At 51.1% G+C, this 20,266-nt stretch overlaps 1 protein-coding gene across 1 annotated transcript; it reads right to left on the minus strand.

Annotated features, from left to right (window-relative positions):
* Nucleotides 1-15,698: 15,698 nt before the first annotated feature.
* Nucleotides 15,699-19,683, minus strand: LOC118225207 (metalloprotease TIKI2-like). The gene is made up of 2 exons (XM_035413303.1): nt 19,261-19,683; nt 15,699-16,355 (listed from the first exon to the last, which is right to left on the minus strand). The coding sequence occupies exons 1-2, from the start codon at nt 19,366-19,368 to the stop codon at nt 15,699-15,701; spliced, it is 765 nt and encodes a 254-aa protein (XP_035269194.1). The 5' UTR covers nt 19,369-19,683.
* Nucleotides 19,684-20,266: the final 583 nt, after the last annotated feature.

Below are 20,266 nucleotides of genomic sequence, written 5' to 3' on the forward strand. Positions count from 1 at the left end.
CTTCAGCTCGAGTTTCCTTCTTGCTCCCTCGTTCTCCCATAATTTTCTCCCAAAGAGCAGTTTCGTAATTTGTTTGAAAAATAATTCGCGTTCCAGTTTGTACCCACCACTTTACACGACTGCTAATTTCAAAAACTACTTCTCAGAAATCTTTGGTGTTTTTGGCCAAATTCTTTTACTAGGCCGGATCCAATGTGTGTGTTCTGATAAAGGATTTAGCCAGTACAGTAGATTCCCCCACAGGGCTAGCCTGGAAAATTTGAGCAAATTGAGTGTGTACTTTCGATGCTGGCATGTCACACTGAATGGTCACTGCCAAACTACGAATGTTATCAAAGTACAAAATGATTCTGAACCAGCCAGCAATATGAATTATATACAAATCTGTCACATTGGGCGAGATACAGGAAAAATAATGGCATACGGACATGGGTTCATCTTACATGTTACCTTTTAATCCTTCTACCTGGAAACCCCAAAAACCACAAGGTCATAACCCCCCCCCCCCCCACCCCACCCCCCAAAAAAAGAGGGGGACTTCCTGTGCAAACTGGGGAGCTGTGCCTTGCTGGTAAAGACATTACATGGAAAAAAACAAGCAGGATAAACTGTCAGGCGGAGATGGGGGGGAGGGGGGGATGGGGGGGTGTCTCTCGCGCCCCCCGCACCTGTCTCTACGAGTCCCCGCGGCTGACCTCAGCGTCTCCCTCCTCTTCCTCGCCCCTCTTCCCTGCCGCGGTGGGCCCCGCTCTCCCCGCGCGGCTCTGGCAGGTGCGAGGCCCGCAGCTCCGGCGGCTTGCTACACAGCCACACGGCTACAGCCATTCTCCCTTACCGCGAGGAACATACACCGCCATATATTCAGCCATATATTCAACAATATATACCGTAATACACTGAATACACACACACAGTAAAATGCTCACGGTTAAATCAACTTTTATAGAGCATATAGTTACAATTGGACGCGTATGTACTTGGTTAAGAGTTGAGTTAACACCGGACATTTTGCTTCGTATGAATATACGGAGACGTCGCACATATATTTTCCAGCACGCGCCAATACATCGCAGTTTTGGTGTGATAATACGCTCTGCTGCTGATACTCGGACACGGTTACATAGAATCTGTGGTGTGAGCGAGGGCGTGGGTGGGGGGGTGTGACTGTGGGGGGGGGGGGGATGGTGGGTGCTGTGCCCACCCCCCTCAGGGTTAGCGTGAGGACTCGTGTCTGAACACGCCCCCGGTGCCCAATCTGTGCGCTGCCAAATGACCCCTGCTGTTAACAGGCATTAAAAACGCATTCACACCCGCCTGCAGAGGCACAGCTGGGCGCTTAGCACTTTCCCTCCCTCCCTCTCTCTCTCTCTCTCTCCCTCCCTCTCTCTCTCTCTCTCTCTCTCTCTCACTCTCCCCCCTCTCTCTCTCTCACTCCCCCTCTCTCTCACTCCCCCTCTCTCTCTCTCTCTCTCTCTCTCTCTCTCCATCGCTACTACTCTCTCCCCCTCTCTCTCTCTCTCTCTCTGTCTCTCTCTCTATCCCTCCTACTCTAACACTCTCTGGCTCTCGTTCTTTATCCCTCTATCGCTCTCCCTCTCTCTCACGCTCTCTATCGCTCCATTTCTCTCCCTCTCTGTCTCTCTCTCTCTATCCTTCCATCTCTCTCGCCCAGTCTCACTCCTTCTCTCTCCTTCTCTTTCTTTCTCTCTCTCTCTCTCTCTCTCCCAGCTTCAGCAAAAGCAATAAAATACAGCTCGCGTTCCGCTTCCCAACCGCTCTCCCATTTTCCGCAGTTCACAGCACTCCTGCTTCGTACAAGTTAAAGGTCTAAAAAGTTGACCCCCCCCCCTGTCCCTCAGGAAGATGCACCCGCAGGGCTGTCACTCTCCTGGCCCTTTAAGAGCTTCCTGAGGGCATTTCCAGGAGAGCTGATGCGCAGAAAGAGGGGATTTGATCACATTTGTCCATTAAGTAGCAGGACGTGTGGCCCCTCAAGAGTGTTTTGGCACTGACGAGGCGAAAGCCATATTTTTCGTATTAAGAGAAATCTGTAAAGTTGCCTTGCGATGGGGTGGGGGGGTGGTTGTTCGGGGGGGTGGGGGGGGGTTGTTACCACATCCGCTGCTGTTCTGCAGTGAGGGGGTGTCTCAGAGGAACTAAGTCATTGGCTGACTGACCTTCACAATAAAGAAGTGTTTTTCTTTGGGGGGGGGGGGGGGGGGATGAGGGGCAGGGGGGTGTGATGGTCGAGTGGGGTGCAGTTGAGTTGGGTGCAGGACAGATTTTTGGAATGTAAGAACCCCCCCCCCCCCCCCCCCCCCCCCACACTCCCAGGCAGGTGGTCTGTTGGCACTCTGCTAACAGGGGCATCAGAAACCAATTATTGCGTCTGCTTACATACTGGCTTTCCGGTGCCAAGCTAAACTCACCCACTCTGAACGGGAACGGGCCGCGTGTTCAAAGACAGAGGGCTTTTCACTCCCTCCATCTTTACCTTTCTCCCTCCCTCCCTCCCTCTCTCTCTCTCCCTCCCTCTCTCCCTCCCTCCCTCCCTCCCTCTCTCTCTCCCTCATGCTTCTTCTGCAGGAATGTTGGATGGAGCCGTGACTGCCCCTCTTTTGCACTAATCACAGACAGTTTATAGAGCTTTTCTCCCCAAAGCGCAATACTGTCTGTCTCCTCCTAACAGGAGCAGACAGGTCCTCATAGGGCACAGTGTTAGTGTATCGCTGTCTGGGTGTGCGTGCGTGCGTGTGCGTGCATGTGTGTGTGTGTGCGTGTGTGTGCGTGTATGTGCATACGTGTGTGTGTGTGTGTGTGCGGGTGCGTGCGCGCGTGTGTGTGTGTGTGTGTGTGTGTCTGTGTGTGTGTGTGTGCGTGCGTGTGTATATGTGTGTGTGTGTGTGTGCGAGTGTGTGTGCGTGTGTGTGTGCATGTGTGCGTGCATGTATGTGTGTGTGTGTGCGTGCGTGTGTGTATGTGTGTGTGTCTGTGCGTGTATGTGTGTGTATGTGTGTGTGCGTGCGTGTGTGTATGTCTGTGCATGTGTGTGTGTCTGTGTGTGTGTGTGTGTGTGCGAGTGTGTGTGCGTGCATGTGCGTGCGTGTGTGTGCGTGTGTGTGTGTGTGCGTGTGTGCGGGTGCGTGCGCGTGTTCGTCTGTGTGTGTGCGTGTGTGTGTGTGTGTGCGTGTGTGTGCGCGTGCATGTGCGTGCGTGTGTGTGCGTGTGTGTGTGTGTGCGTGTGTGCGGGTGCGTGCGCGTGTTCGTCTGTGTGTGTGCGTGTGTGTGTGTGTGTGCGTGTGTGTGTGTGTGTGCGTGCATGCGTGCGTGCGTGTGCGTGTGTGTGTGTGTGTGCGCGTGCGTGCGCAGGTGTGTGTGTGTGTGTGTGTGTGTGTGCGCGTACGTGCGTGCATGCGTGCGTGTGTGCATGCGTGCGTGTGTGTGCGTGTGCGCGTGCGTGCGCGTGTGTGTGTGTGTGCGTGCGAGTGTGTGTGCGTGTGCGCGTGCGTGTGTGTGTGTGTGTATGTGTGTGTGTGTGTGCGTGCATGTTCACGCATAGCTGCAAGTCAGGGAGCCGAATGCGGATGAGGAGCAGCAGGGGTGCGGTCGGGACTAGGAGACTTACAGGAAGTGCCAAACAGTCCCCAGATTCATTCGTAATTCACCCCGGAGCTACACACCTGCCACACCCAGTCACCAAGAAGAGCACGGTGCTCAAAATTATACAGCGGCGCTCTACTTCTGAGTAATGAGCTCTGCCTGCTGATGCCGTGCCCAATGTGCAATAATGAGTCTGTTTTCGTGAATTCAAATGTAGACTGTGGATTCATCTGGATTCAGATGTGAGTAATGTGTAGAAGTTTTGATGCAAGTCATTGGAAGGAGTTGGAGTTGTGGATTCAGATTACAGCTGTTGGAAGGAGTTGTGAGTGGCAAATTCCAAATGAGAGTCATGTGAAGTGGTTGGAGTCGTGGATTCAGATGAGAGTGGCTGGAAGGAGTCGGGAGGCTTGGATTCATATAAAGTCACAAAGGGATTGGAGTAGTGGATTCAGACGAGAGTCATGTGAAGGAGTTAGAGTCGTGGATTCAGATGAGAGTCAAGTGAAGGAGTTGTCGTGGATTCAGATGAGAGCCGTTAGAAGGATTCGGGAGTCAGTCGCAGATTCAGACTAGACTTGCTTGAAGGAGTTGGAATCTGGGATTCAGATTTGAGCCACAGGCAGGAGTTTGAATCGAGGACTCAGATGCGAGCCGGTGGAAAGAGTCGCGTTCCCAGCTTACCTCAGCAGGTCTGAGACCCTCCTCGCCTCTCCGCTTCAGTCTCCTCGCAGGGGCCGTGATTACGGACGCCCGTCAGAATCTCCCTCAGCGAGCCGGGCCTTCGGGGACCCACGGCTGGAATCTCTAAGTAAATTTGATTTCTCAACTCATTTGCCTTCTATAAACGCCGCCATGTGTTTGATATTACCTTTAAACTGTTCCAGGGAGGGCAAACAGAGGTTGCCGGGGGATACGCGGAGAGAGAAAGCGAGAGAGAAAACCCAGGACGGTGAATGGCAGGTGAAATTGAGCGAGATCCGGGAGGAACTAAACAAACTCAAAAACCGAGAGAGAGGGCAGACTGAAAAAAAAACCGAAAAAAAAAAAACCGAAAAGTCGAAAACACATCCCCGTTTTCCTTCTGCCAGAGCCTTGGGAACGGTGAACAGTTTCCATCCATTTTTTTCCACGTCCAAATTAAACATTCTTTTCCTCTCATTTTCCTACACTTCTTGCATTAAATTACATGACGATCGTTTAGCAGACACTTCTATCCGGAGCGACTTACACAGATGTGAGGAAAGGACATCAGTGTCAGTCTCAGGAGTACAGAAGTGCAATATCACTAAGAATGAAGGCCCTGAAGGCCCATTCATAATCAATAACTGTATCCTGAGTTACAAAAGTAAATACCACCACAGAGCTATACCTGCAGCATTATTATTCCAAAAGGAATTCCAAAAAAGAAAGAAAGAGGATAGCTTTGTTTTTCTCCCCCTAGGCCAGGCCAGTGTGTGTGTGGGTGGTGAGCGGTTCTTGCCTCCCTCCCATGTCTCCCTGCTCTCAGGGGAACAGTGTGAAAGGTCAGAGGTCAGCGGAAAAAGAGCCAACATTTTTTTTTTTTTGAACTACAAATCCCAGCTATACAACTGACCCGAATGACGTCATTCTTTTCTGGATCATGAGGCTAACCTGTGCGGCCTGATTCTTCGGCACCGAAAGGGAACAAGTACAAAATTCAAATGGTATGGGAACGAAGGACAGGGCGGAGGGGGGCAACAGCCGACGCCCAAAACTCAAGCAGAACTGAATTCTGGGAAGGCTTGGAGATCAGAGGGGACACAGAGGCCCGGGCTGGGGGGGGGGGGGGGGGTGGTGAGGGGGGAGCTAATTCCTAAAAAATCTAGCAGCACGGGACGGGATGCGTGGCAGAGGAAATGTGTTTATCCCACCGGAGATTAACGCGGGGCTTTAACAAAGTGAAACAATTACGCGGTCAAGGCTCTCAACTTCTCTCACATTAATCTGCACCCCCCCCCCCCCCTCCCCACACCACACACCCCAATCACCCCCCCCCACTAGAAGACTTGAGCCCTTGTTTTGGGTTTTGGTTTCCTCAGGCTTACGTACGGTTAATCCGCGCAGAGGGGTGGAGCCGCAGCTCCTACTCACACCCAACTTTCTCCTCTCCAGCAAAACGGCAAAGAGAGTCACAGCGTGTAACCAGTCTCAGGTGTGATCTCCCATAATGCCACTCTGCAGGAAGGGAAGGGGGAGGCGGTTAGCGTCATAGCGAAGCTTTGAGATCACTGACCCTCCCGCACAGGCAGCAGGGCAGAAACTCACAAAATGTGCGCCGCAGGTGATTCGGAAAGTACACGCGACCGAACAAACGATCGTCACAGTGACTACGTTTCCCAGAAGGAATGCTGGTCAGCATCTGGGCCGGAGAAAAAGCAGGACCAATATGGATATCCATTCACGCACGAGTTCATCAAACGCAGAAATAACAGCGGGAATAATTTATGAACAAGACCCAGGTAACCAGCTCTTAATGTGAATGACTTATTAATACTTTAAAAAAAAAACACACATGATAAATGAAGGGCGACCTGATCAAAAGCAAAAGAGAGAAAAAAAACTGAATGTAGCAGATTTGCGGTCTGCATTGACTTCCTCCTCCCCCTACTCCCCCTCCTCCTCCTCCTCCTCCTCCTCCTCCCACAGGTACTAGCGTTAGCGCGTCTGCGCTGCGCGCTCCGGGCCCTGATTAGAGCTGGGGGCCTGTCTCTTTTCCAAAGCCTCGCTCTGACACATACGCAGGCTCTGTCTGCTCTCTCTGCCTGGGGAGGGTGACGGCGGTCTGCACCGGTCAGTGATGGAGACAGCGGGGTGTGCGGGGGGGGTCAGGGGCAGGGAGGGGGCAGGTCGGGGGAAGGCGGGAACCTCTGGATTTATGTGCGTTCCTGTAAAACATTTACGACGGGGAGCTGCGCTCCAACTGGCGGTATTCACATCAGTCAGGGGTGGGGGGGGGGGGGGGCGGGGTAAAAAGTCATGAAGAATTTGGTCGGGGACGGCCGAGGAATTTGCGTCGTGTGGAGCGGGCCGGGTTCTGACCTCGCTCGCCGTGTGTGTGAAAGAAACTGCCGGAACTGTAGTCGGGAGGAAGACGCGCGCGGGAGCGTTTTTACACTAAGATTTGCACTCAGCGGAATCCGACCCCAGGCTACCTTCAGATCCGATTCGTCCGATTCAGATCAGACACGTCTGACCCATTTCTGCCGTCACACAACAGTCGTGAAACGTCACACGTATCGGACTTCTCAAGAAATCCGTATTTCTGACTCGTAGAACGAGTAAACAAGACCAATTCCTCAGCGTATAGGCCTGTCAAGCAGAACCCAGGGAAAAGCTGAAGTCCTGACCTCCTGTGACCAGACCTGGGTCAAATTTGTATTTGTTCGGGCGCACTGGATGGGCCCCTTGTGGTCCAGTACTGAACAACAGTGCCACCAAGATCGCAGCATCTGCCAAACACCAACGTCTTGCCACGTAATGCCATGCACGCACGTGGGTATGTATGCGTGTGTAAGTACGTATGTAATGTAATGCAAAAGTCTTGGCAAAAACCACAGGGCTGCTCCAGCGTATTTCCCTTCTTCTGCAACGACCGAGACGAGAGAGAGCAGTCTGGAGGACACCCTGCGGCGACACTCCTCCTGCAGTCAGGGGTCAGGGAGAGGTTTCAGGTGAGTGTTCCGGTAAGGTCTGGTGGGTCCCACCCTGGGGGGGTTTGACCTGCGGGACCCCGCCGAGACGCTCCTCTCTGAACTCACGTCCCACAGGGCCCGGCTCACTGACTCACACTGCTTTTACTGTGAGTGCAGAGACCCCAGTGCTGCTGTACGGCTCACTAACACTGCAGCACGCACACACCCACATAAACATACACACACACACACACACACCCACATAAACATACACACACATAAACATACACACACACCCACACACACACACACACACACACACACACACACACACATAAACATACACACCCACATAAACATACACACACACACACACACACACACATAAACATACACACCCACATAAACATACACACACACACACACACACACACACACATAAACATACACACCCACATAAACATACACACACACACACACACACACACACACACACCCACACACACACACACACACACACATAAACATACACACCCACATAAACATACACACACACACACACACACACACCCACATAAACATACACACACACACACACACACACACACCCACATAAACATACACACACACACACACACACACACACACTCACACAGACACACACACTCACATATACATACACACACACACACACACATACACATATACACACACACAAACACACACACGCACTCACGCACACACACAGGAGGTGGGGGACTCTAATGCGATTTGGATCTGAGATGACTATCACACCCCGGCGGCAGCAGCGGCAGCATTCCAGCCCCAGTGTCCCAGCCCCAGTGTCCCAGCCCCAGTGTTCCAGCCCCAGCATTCCAGCCCCAGCATTCCAGCCCCAGTGTCCCAGCCCCAGTGTCCCAGCCCCAGTGTTCCAGCCCCAGTGCTCCAGCCCCAGTGTTCCAGCCCCAGTGTTCCAGTCCCAGTGTTCCAGCCCCAGTGTTCCAGCCCCAGTGCTCCAGCCCCAGTGTTCCAGCCCCAGTGCTCCAGCCCCAGTGTTCCAGCCCCAGTGCTCCAGCCCCAGTGTTCCAGCCCCAGTGCTCCAGCCCCAGCATTCCAGCCCCAGTGTCCCAGCCCCAGTGTCCCAGCCCCAGTGTTCCAGCCCCAGTGCTCCAGCCCCAGTGTTCCAGCCCCAGTGTTCCAGTCCCAGTGCTCCAGCCCCAGTGCTCCAGCCCCAGTGTTCCAGCCCCAGTGTCCCAGCCCCAGTGTTCCAGCCCCAGTGTTCCAGCCCCAGTGCTCCAGCCCCAGTGTTCCAGCCCCAGTGCTCCAGCCCCAGTGTTCCAGCCCCAGTGTTGCAGCCCCAGTGCTCCAGCCCCAGTGTTCCAGCCCCAGTGCTCCAGCCCCAGTGTTCCAGCCCCAGTGTTCCAGCCCCAGTGCTCCAGCCCCAGCGCTCCAGCCCCAGTGTTCCAGCCCCAGTGTTCCAGCCCCAGTGTTGCAGCCCCAGTGTTCCAGCCCCAGTGCTCCAGCCCCAGTGTTCCAGCCCCAGTGTTCCAGCCCCAGTGTTGCAGCCCCAGTGTTCCAGCCCCAGTGCTCCAGCCCCAGTGTTCCAGCCCCAGTGTTCCAGCCCCAGTGTTGCAGCCCCAGTGTTCCAGCCCCAGTGTTCCAGCCCCAGTGTTCCAGCCCCAGTGTTCCAGCCCCAGTGTTTTCCCTGCAAATCTCCCGGCCGCATTCCAGTCCGTGATGAATCAGCTGGTACCTCGCGCCCTCCACCCACCCCGGCGAAAAAAACCGCACGGCAGCCCAGACGGGGGTCTACAAACAGCCGCTGCGTTACCGCCATTACCGCCGTTACCGCGGTTACGCCTCGCTGGGCCAGCCGCTGAGCAGTGCTGGATGTGGGGAGTTACTCACTCCCTTTCATCTTGTTTTAATTTCACTTTCTTTCTTTTCTTTTTTTTTCTTTTTTTGTTTTTCCCATCCTCAGAGAGGCCGCCGCGCTCGGCAAAGGATCCTTCCGGCTGGCGACGGGGCCGCTGTCCATCGAACCCGGAGATAAACGGGCGGCGTTTGAAAAACGGGGTGTGTGTGTGGGGAAAAAAATGAGGGGGAAGAAGAGAAGGGCAGATCTTGGTGCTGGGGGGGGGGGGGGGGGGTGGGCAGGAGCTAACCACGTGGAAGAGTGTACACCTAACTGCAATGGTCCGGGCTGCTCCCAACTCTCCGGGCCACTCTTGCAACATGCTGAGGAAATCATTACCGACCACTCCCAAATCCAAGATTCCAGGGGTGCAGGGGGTCGGGGGGGGGGGGGGTGGCACGGTGTTCCACATCAGACAAGCAGCACTGCTCCATAAAGGATTCTCCCCCAACGCCCCACCCAGCCGCCCCCTTCCCCCCCCCCTTCCCCTCCCTCCCCCCAGGCCCATCCCAAGGCCTGATCCCCTAAGCCAGGGGGCTTAAGAAAGAGTGGGATTTTAGATTTTTTTTTGGGGGGGGGGGGGAATACTTTCACTCTGACTGCAAATCCCAAACAGGTGATCACACCCGACAAGAGACGAGGCGAGATGGATGGCGTGGTCCAATGGGGAGCCAGAGACTCTTTTGCATCACGTGATTGACACTCGTATCCAGAGCAACCCCGCAAAGTGTAAAATACCATGGTTACCGTCAGGAACACAGCTGTGCTGCAGTACTCCCAGAGAAAGCCCAGCAGGCAGAGTCATAACCAGTAACTGCAAAGCAACCGATCAAACCAACAATTATCACCGTCAACCTAAAAACGTGAATACCATCTTTCCGCTGCTATATTATCACTATAACAACAACAAAACTTTAAAAAATGCAGTTTATTAATGAGTGAATTAATATGTTATCTGTTACTCATCCTGTATTAAGCCCCTCCCACAAACCACTGGTGGGCCTTGACCCGTAGTTAGCAAACTAATGCCATACAGCAACAATAGAATATAGTGAAAATATAGGAAAATAAAACATATGTAGTTATTTTAGCATGTCTACAGCTGCATGTAAACTTGAAAGCAGTCAAAACCTTAAAAACTTGAAACGCAGTATCATTTTTAATCAATTTGACAGTACCTTGAATACTATCTCATTTAGACAGACAATTTTTAAATATCAACTTAGCTAACAAAGACATGGCAGCTTTCAGTGACAGCATATGCTACAGCTAAACATAGGCTAATACAGCACTCATCTGAGCTCCTCTGTTTAATCAACTCAGTCAGATAATCGCATAAAATGAACTGACAAATGGGTTATGGAATTAAGTGGATCCTACTTTATTACCAAGATATTTCAACACTTTACATTACAAGAGCCAATGTTCCTTTTAATGCCACATTCAGATATTGCAATCCATTTTTTGCTTTTCAAAATACAGTATAATGTACCAAAGCATATTTATATTTTCTACATATTCACACTACATTGGAGTTCATTCAATTTTCTAATGGGAGCACAATACACAACCCACCCCCACCCCGTCCAAATACGACCCTCGGGTGAGGTATCCTGGATATAAAATTCAGCCCCCTGCTAATAGAGAGGGGGGGGGAAAAATTTGGGAACCGTCCCGGGCGCGCGGCGTCCTCGCATTCCGCGGCGAGCCTCGGCGCTGGCCAATCGGGTAATTGCCTGAGCGCTTTTGGAGAGCAGGGGGGCAATTTAGTCATCAAGGGGGCTCTATTAAGCCATTAAAGCAGTAGCCCGGGCTGTGTTCTGTGCGTGTTGGGCGGGGCCAGCGCACGGTCTGATGCATCGCCAACAGTATTTTGGGCCCTGCTGGCTGATTCGCGCACAATAGCTGTCAATCAAGCCACACACATGGACGGCATTCAGAGCACAGATTCTTGGGAAATAAGGTAAATGGGCTTAACGATGGTCCGGGAAGGGGGGGTGTTGGGATGGGGAGGGGGGTGCGGGGGGTAGGGGGTTGGGGGGGCAGAGTGTTCCTTCGTGCCTCCTCATCCTGACTTTTCTTCATCCCCTAGTCTACGCCAAGGATTTTTGAACCCCGGCCGCAGAAAGGCGACTCCAGATCCTTCGCGGGTTTCCTTTGATGCCGGCGGCCATTTTGAGCCTTGGAAACCGGCCGCGCGGAATCTTCAGCCGACCGGTGCCGCAACTTAAGCGCCGAATTAACTCCTGAAATACCACCAAACACAAGCAGGTGCTGCGGGCCATTTGAGCTCCCTGCTCTGCACCCTCCCTTCCGCACAGGGGGGAACAGCGAGCGACGTCCCCCCGCATACAGAGCTGGAGAGCGGACGCTTTTTTCCACCCCTCGGCCCCTGTGGCCGCCGGGGCGATCCAGACGAGCCTTACACATCTGGGCTGGAATGTAAATATTTGGGAGCGGAGAAACGTCAGAAGTGAGCTAATTCCTCTTTTTCTAAACGCTCCGTATTTACACTAAACCGGTCCAATTAAAACAGTTTGAAGCGTCGTGCACTAATCTGAGATGAAGCATTGGCAATCCCCTTCTTTTCTTCTTTTGTTCTCCCGAAATACGGCGCACGGCCTCGTTAGCGAGCGTAAGGCTCGCTAGCGGGGGATCAGACGCGGAGGTGAGCTGTTTTTCGGGCAGCCGTCCGTTTGAAGCCGTTCAGTCCTTCGCTCTGGGCGTATGGAAAATCGCTTCGGAACGATTTTTTCGCCGCGACGCGTGAGCGTTCCATGGCGAACGCCAAACTCCCCCCCCCTCCACCCCCCTGACGCCGTCGTGTTTCGCAGAGCGCCGCCGGTCTCCCGCGGAGACGCCGGACCCGCCCCGAGGCGACGGTCCCGCGAGCGTCTGGAGACGTGTCCGGGCGATCGCCTCTCCGGGTCGCCGCCGAAAACGGCGGGGTCATGGGGCCCGCCCTCCAGCCGCGACTCGCAGCCCGCCGTCTCTCGGCCCGCCGTCTGCGGGGCCCCGGCCGCTGACCCCCGACCCCCCGGCGCCCCGGCTCCTCCAGGGACGTCACACCACCCCCCCCCCCCCCCACTCCCAAACTCCCCCCCCCCCCCCCCCCAAAACACCTCAGTCTGATCTCCCTCGCGCTCCTGTCACAAAAAACGTCCAAAACATAAATAAATATCCCTGTTTATTTTCACTCTGGGAGCACAGAGCCTTCAGTAGTGCTGCCGGCTGCTGATTGGGCTGCTCTGAGTGCTGCTGGCTGCTGATTGGCTGCTCTGCCCGGGTACGGCCGCTGCTGCTGTTGCTCCAGTGCTTGAGAAAGCGGGGAGGGTGGGGGCCGACGGTGGGGGGTCGTTCCCCCTCTCAAACCCAGCGATAGCCCCCCCCACGCCCCCCCCATTCCCCCCCGTCAGCCGAGACTCCCTACAGGTCGGCCCCTCGGCGTACGAGAGAGCTCGGTCGCCGCCGTAGCCCCGCCCAGCTGTCCAACCGCATCGCTCCCCAGATCCCGGAGACGAAACACCCTCTCCCCTCGGCTCCTTCGTCTCGAAAAAGGCGCCGCCGCCCCGCTGCAGGAGTACATAAAGCACCCCTATTTCGATTTTTATTTATTTGCACACGGGAAGAAGCGTGAAAACAGGAAAGCGTTTCAAGTGCCGTAGACATACATACAAACAGAATGGCGTTGAGATACCATAGAAGTACACACAAACAGAATGTAGGGGTGAGGTGAAAAGAAACCCGGTGGGGCTTATAATGCAAACAAACCTCTCTGTGGTACCCCCCGAAAGTCCCCGCCTGCTGAGACAGACGGACGCTGGGAGCCCCTTTGGAAGGAGTGCAGAGCAACATCGCCGTGGGCAACACTGCTCCTGTCTCAGGTTCGGGCCCTGCACTGATGTGGTGCAACTCCCTTCAACTCCATCCCTGTGTGTCTGCCTGTCTGCCTGTCTGCCTATGTTTCTGTCTGTGTCTGTCTGTCTGTCTGTCTGTCAGTCTGTCTGTCTGTCTATCTACCTGTCCATCCATCTGTCCGTCTATCTGTCTGGCTGGCTGTCCCCCTGGGTATCCCATGCACACCCTGGTTTTGATTGGTTACAAGCTGACCTCAACCTTCATGAAAATGCCCAGTGTGTTTATTTTCAGGAGAACACAGAATATGCTTGCTTGATGAGGACACCCTTAAACCATCGCTCCCAAAAACTGTGAGTCACGACCCACCGGTCTGTCATGGAGGCAGGTTAACCACGTGCTTTAGCCTCTCCAGTGGACAATCGTGCAAATACGAGTTAAGTCAGCGCTTTAAGTGGGTACTAGGCTTTAGAAAATGCACCGCAAACCCTGTTTATTTCATTCGCAAGGCTTGGCGAGATGAAGTCACCCTGGCCTGAACACCGCACGTGGTTTAAGACCCCCTCCCTTCAAACCGCAAGCAGTTTCGCCACCTGCTTTAGAAAACCACACTCAAGAAGGCCTCTCCATTACATCACCCACACCTAGAGAGTCCTCCTGCGTCCCACAATGCACCGCTCCGGGCCGGTGGCTCAGCTGTTCCCGGGGGTCCGAGGGGGTCTTTGCACGCTGGGGGGGGGGGGGGGGGGGCGCGCGTGGGCCCCGTCTGACAGAGTAGTTAGGGAGGCGATGATGAAAGAGGAGGAGGATATTTGGGCCGGGCACCTCTCGAATTAGCCCGGAGGCCCCCGCTGCCTGTCACGGAAGGGGGCAAGGGGCCGCAGATACTGTTTCAGAGCGTCGGGGTCTTAGCGGGCGCGTGTGTGTGTGTGTGTGTGTGTGTGTGTGCGTGAGTGGGCACGGACATCGATTAAGACAAAAGTCCCCAGGCCCCCCTACGGTGACCTTTTTGAAAATGAGACGCTGCACGACATCTATATTTGACCCGCCGTCCACCAATCCCGAAAGCCGTGCTCTACCCCACCCCCACCCCCACCCCCATCGCCCCACGTACTGTACACTCCTCCAGGGAAGAAACAAAAGACAGGCGTCCCACATCTTGATGTCATCAAGCAATTAGGCCATTTGTTCCATCTCCTCAGGTTGTTTTGAGTCGCGGCGCGCGCGGAACGGGCTAAGCTATCGCCGTGTCCCGGGCGTTCGGACAACGCGGTGACATCACGCGAGCGAAGGACGGAGGCCAGCGGAGAGAGAGAGAGAGAGAGAGAGAGAGAGAGAGAAAGCTGTTCACACTTCCACACCTCCTCCTGTCTCTCCAACTCCAAGCGGAGTGTTTCCAAAGAGCAATAACCACCCACCGGCTGCTGCGACACACAGACATCGAACTGCAGAACAGTACTGCTAGCTCGATGAACCAATGAGTTACACGCACCAAATTATACCTCATTCTACCATTCATTCATACCAAACAAGGTTGATAAATATATAAATATTTTTAAATCCATTCTAGGGAATGGCCAAAGAGCTGCTGGTTTTGTACATTTGCCAGTACGACATTTTGGTTTAGCCGCATGACGTGGTTCGTCGAGCCAACTTTAGTGGTTGTTGAGTTATGAGACACGAGCAGAATGTCGAGCTGAATGAGACATCGAGGCTGACACTGAAGACGAACTCGAGTTCGAAATGTCTTTTCCTCTGCTACAGACTTCTGTCCCAGAGCCAGCGTGTGGGAGTATTATCTTTTAGCCCGCGCGGCTTTTTTCCTCCTCCATGGACCTCTTTAAAATATAACATTTGCGCAAGGCCTTTATCTCTTTTTCGCACATAAAACCCCCAATACATAATCAAACTGAATGGGCCATGACACAAGGTTAACATCATTATCCACGGGAAAGACCACACAACACATCACTTCCTTATATCCTTAACATCTAAATGCTGATATCACTGCTTTACATCTTTACCATCTAAATGCCGATGCTGTATTGTGCTTTATATTATTTCCATCTAAAAGCCAATATGACTGCAACGGATTGTTTAGGCAAAAGATGCATTCCTATTAAAAAATGGAAAATTGATATACATATATGATTTGAATGTATCGTATAAGTGTTTTATCTTATTTTACATTTTATTGGAAGCTGTGAATACCATTTTCTGATTCAAAACTAAACCTCAATCTGAAATCCAGATCTGAATGCCACCTGTCTCCTCTCTCAACTGTGAAGCTGTTCTGTTTATATTTCACCAGTGAAACTGTTCTCTGTAATTCTCACCTGTGACACTGTTCCCTGAAACTCTCACCTCTGAAGCTGTTCTCTTTACTTCTCACCTGTAAAACTGTTCCCTGTAACTCTCCCCTATGAAACTGTTCCCTGTAACACTCACCTATGACACTGTTCCCTGTAACTCAAACCTATGACACTGTTCCCTCTAACTCTCACCCTTGACACTGGTCCCTGTAGCGCTCACCTGTAACACTGTTCCCTGTAACTCTCACCTGTGACACTGTTCCCTGTAACTCTCACCTGTAACACTGTTCCCTGTAGCTCTCACCTGTGACACTGTTCCCTGTAACTCTCACCTACGACACTGTTCCCTGTAACTCTCACCTACGACGCTGTTCCCTGTAAGTCGCCCCTGTGACACTGTTCCCTGTAACACTCCCCTGTGACACCGTCCCCAGCCGCGCTCACCTGTGAGAAGTTGAGCCCGTTGAGCGGGTGGCACTGCTCCTCCACGCGCTCCACGGCGCCGGTCCGCTTGCCCAGGCGCTCGGCCTCCTGGGCCAGGAAGAGGTCGAGCACGGGGCTGCCGCGCGAGCGCACGTCCCACTCGGTCAGCGAGTTGACCATCAGCATCACCCACACCGGCCGCTTGCGCTCCCAGTTGCCGGCGATGGCGTTGAAGAGGTAGTCGGCGTACAGGCCCCGCCCCCGCTGGTCGGCCGTCATCCAGCGGGGCATCATGTGCTTGACGTAGTCCAGGTGGCGCTTGAGGCGGCGGTACAGGTCCTCCGGCAGCAGCGACTGCAGGCTCTCGCCGCGCGGCAGCAGCTGGCAGCTGGTCAGCCGGGAGATGGTCTGCGGGTCGGTCAGGTCCAGCTCGAAGAAGACGCTGGTGCTGCGGCGGAAGGCCCGCTTGGAGCTCGCCGGGACCCAGTCCCAGACGCGCGTGTACGGCACGTGGATCGTGCCGAACAGGTAGGAGGGCGGGGAGGCGGGGTCGCGCCCACGCACCGTCCACAGGAAGGAGTTCATGTCACTCTCCTGCGGGGGTTTTGGGGGGGGGTTGGGGAGTTGGGGAGTTAGGGAGTTCGAGGTTTGGGGTTTCAGGAATTCGGGGTTGGGGTTTGGGGTTCAGGAGTTCGGGTTGGGGGTTTGGGGTTGGGGGTTTGGGGTTCAGGAGTTCGGGTTGGGGGTTTGGGGTTTGGGGTTCAGGGTTTGGGGTTTGGGGTTTGAGGGTTCGGGGTTCGGGGATCGATGGTTGGGGGTTCAGGGTTTGGGGTTGGGCATTGCAGGACAGGGAGATCAGATATAGGGAGAACAACAGAAAGAAAGATGGAGATGCTCTTTTAGAAGCAGTGGACTCTAAGTGAATGCAGACAAATTCATACAACACTGAAAAACCTGTTCAATGTTAATTCCTAATTGTCAGAAAGCCTTCATTTTTTTGTTGTTTGAAGTCAAGGTTTGCTCATTTGTACTGGCTTTTATTCTTTGTAATTTATTTACTTACTTTTTATTTGCTTTTGTTGTTATCAACAACAACGAAATAAAGGGGTGATAATAAAGTTCATGGCTTCTGGTTCACGGCTTGAACTTTGCTTTTTGAGGTCGGGCTGAGATTATATAGCGCATTTCTCGTTGTAAACAGCCCCGCGCTTTGCCGAAGTGCGTTTCGGCAGTTGTCCTTGCCAGTAAACAGGACGCTTCGAAAAACAGAAACAGAAGCAAAACACGCGAGCCTGGACCACAGTGCTCGCGCGAACACGACAAACTCGCTTCATAGATTATCGAAATTTATAATAAGTACACCAACAATAAGAATGCTGTTATTATTATTATTATTATTATTATCGTTGTTGTTGTTGTTGTTGTGAGTATATTATTATTATTATTATTATTATTATTATTATTATTATTATTATTATTAGACTATTATTATTATTATTACGCTACACTGTCATTCGTTCTAAGCACTGTGTAGGTGCTAGGTTCATATCTTATTTATTTCTGTAGAATTCAAATAACCATGATTTTTTAAAAACTAAGCACACGTGTCTGCGGTGACATTTTAATTTTGTAACTTACGTCATTGTCAATGCAATCAAGTTTGGCAGTATATACTTTATCTTGAAACCGACTAGGCCTGCAACAATCGATTGATATTATTATTATTATTATTATTATTATTATTATTATTATTATGCCTATGCGTGAGTTCCTCGTGGGATCACACGCTTCAAAGTAAACGGTTCTTAATTGGCTCATTTGCTTTTCTTTATTGGCTTTTCTCCGCTTGTTTGTTTGCAAAAATCGTTACTTGGGCTCTGCGTTCTGTTCCAACAGCACAGCAGTAACCTCTTCAGAGAAAAGCGGTGATTCTTTCTTCTCGCGCAGTGTTTTCTCAGTGCACGAACTCGCCGGGGCACTGAAGCGAACTGCTCCGGTTTATGGGGTAATTACATTTAACAGAAAACAGACAGCGCTGCACTGACGTCTTACAAATTATAATAAGGGAATAGCAATGAAGGTCTTTTGACTTAAGACCTCATCATAATGCTGTAATAACGGTGCTGCGTGGCAGGATAATAACAAGCTATATACAATTAATCCAAAACAATTTACTGTTGTCGATATGACACTTGCTGACACGCGCTAGCTGTTGGGTGTTTTTCGCTGTTAATTTCCGGGTGTATTTTATAAATGGAATTCACCTCTGGAACTCACTCTTCGTCGTTTATGAGGGTCTTAACACTGCATTCGCCTCGTGCCTAATCTGAATTTAAGGATCTGTGTGGCTTAGATTTCTGCAGTCGTGATTGTAATTAGATTTCTGTTCATCTGCGGGGCTCCAGATAAATTCACACCCAGAATGACAGACAGATGAGAACAACATCTTCCTGAAAAAAGGAGAAGGCAAATAGCCTGCAGCAGCTTAATATAATTAATATAGTAAACACAAAATGTCCTGTGAAATTTAACCATTTGATAATGTTAGAAATATACTCCATATCTCTTTGATTGGGATCAAGGGAAAAAAAATATCCCAAAAGACATTTCACACTTTGCCCTGACCGATAAACAGCAATAGGACTGCCCAGATTAAGCAATATTTCGTTCGGTTGTATTTATCGTAAGCTATTCACTTTTAAAGCCTAACTAAGTAGCCTATTTGCTAGAACTCGGCGGATTGCAGTACAAACACACTAAACGAACATTGTGTGCCTCCTGACATTACTATAACATCTGATAAACAATTATCAAATTGATGCTGCAGTACTATGGGCAAAATATGAGCATTTAATGTGAATACATTCATTATGTTATTAAAATTGGTTAGTGATTTATACTGTATTATTAGTCGATGATGCAATATAATAATAATAACAATTATTATTATTATTATTATAAAACTTTAAATAATATTATTAATACTAATACTACTGCTACTACTAATAATAAAATAATTAGTATTATTGTTATAGTTGTTGTTGTTATTATTATTATTATTATTATTATTATTATTATTATTAGCCTATTATAACAGTAGCCGATTATAACCATAATCAATGACTGGGTGTTTTAAATATTTGTTCTTGAAAACTTTTTCAACACAGTACACATATAACATTTAGATTTCCAGTTCCTTGTTTCAGTCTTATTTAATATGTGTGCAGCATATATATCTAGCTACATTAAGCTAAATAAAATGTTATGACAACATTTACGTGACAGGGCTACGGTGTTCAGAAAATCTAAACCTATTAATGTAATGCGTTATGTCATTTTAATGCAACTGTGAACTATTCGATGTGATTTCGGATCTTTAGAAAAGTATATTTTTAAAATGGTCATCAAAACAGTTAGCGGAAGAGCCCGTTTAATGCTCGTATGCAACACCCAGTTGCTATCGACAGGTAAACTAGCAGCCACGTTTCGCCGAACTCACCGATCTAGGTGCATCACACTGTCTTGGCCGTCGACGGGCCTCCTGGGCTGACACCGTGTACAAGAAAGCACTTAGGAGCACCCATCGTAGCCCGGTCTGACAGACCATCTCGAGATGAAAGACGAGCGGCTACGGCGGCGGCGTCTCTTCGGAGCGGCTCCTTCCTCAACTCTGTCCTTCGCTTCCGCTTTATTTCTCTCCGCTTTCGCAAAACGCAACGACGTCCCTCTGCTGCCGATTATCCTCGGCTTAAAAATGCCGTTCCGAAGAGGCGCACAAATCATTCCGGCGCCCCGCCATTCTCTGACCCCCCGACTGCAGGGCTCTGCTCTCCGCTCCGTTAACGTCCGCTTCGCCCCAACTTGTCCCGCAGTTGCAATGAGAGCACTCGCGGCGCGCGGCAGAAGTTTGTAGTTGACTGTGTTTACCGTTAGGAGGAGGTGGAGAAGTAGGAGGAGGTGAACCTCTGGTGTAATGCCCCACTTTATTTTAAGATGGGCGAGGAAAGTGAGCGCAGCTTGTGAAGAGCATTATTTTCGCCAGGGCAAAATTATTTTTTTTTTTTATATCAGAAAATTCATACTGGTAAATTGCCAGAGTTTAGATGCGCCCGAAGTAAAATCTTGAGAAGGAAAGCCGCTACCTCACGGGGCATCGGACACAGCCAAGTCAGACTGAAGCTTTTGATTTCACGATACGTTATACGATGAATTAAAGAGAATGCGATTATACAAAGGATGTTTATAATTATATATATTCCCATTTCCGAATGTGTTCATCGTTCTGCACCTGAACCATTGTTGCCGTAGTTATTTTTTTCTCTCTCTCTTTCTGAAAACATTTGCCTTCCTGTTCATTCACAGCAGTAATCTCATTTAAAAAATACGGGCAAACATAAGTAGACTACTTGACTATAATTTATGGGCTAATCGTCGTTTTGAGATAGCAATCAGACCTCTCAATAAATTCGTTGTTTGACTCAGCGCTGTGCTCGAATGAATGGACA

The sequence above is a fragment of the Anguilla anguilla genome, chromosome 4, assembly GCF_013347855.1.
Source record: "Anguilla anguilla isolate fAngAng1 chromosome 4, fAngAng1.pri, whole genome shotgun sequence".
NCBI lineage: Eukaryota > Metazoa > Chordata > Actinopteri > Anguilliformes > Anguillidae > Anguilla > Anguilla anguilla.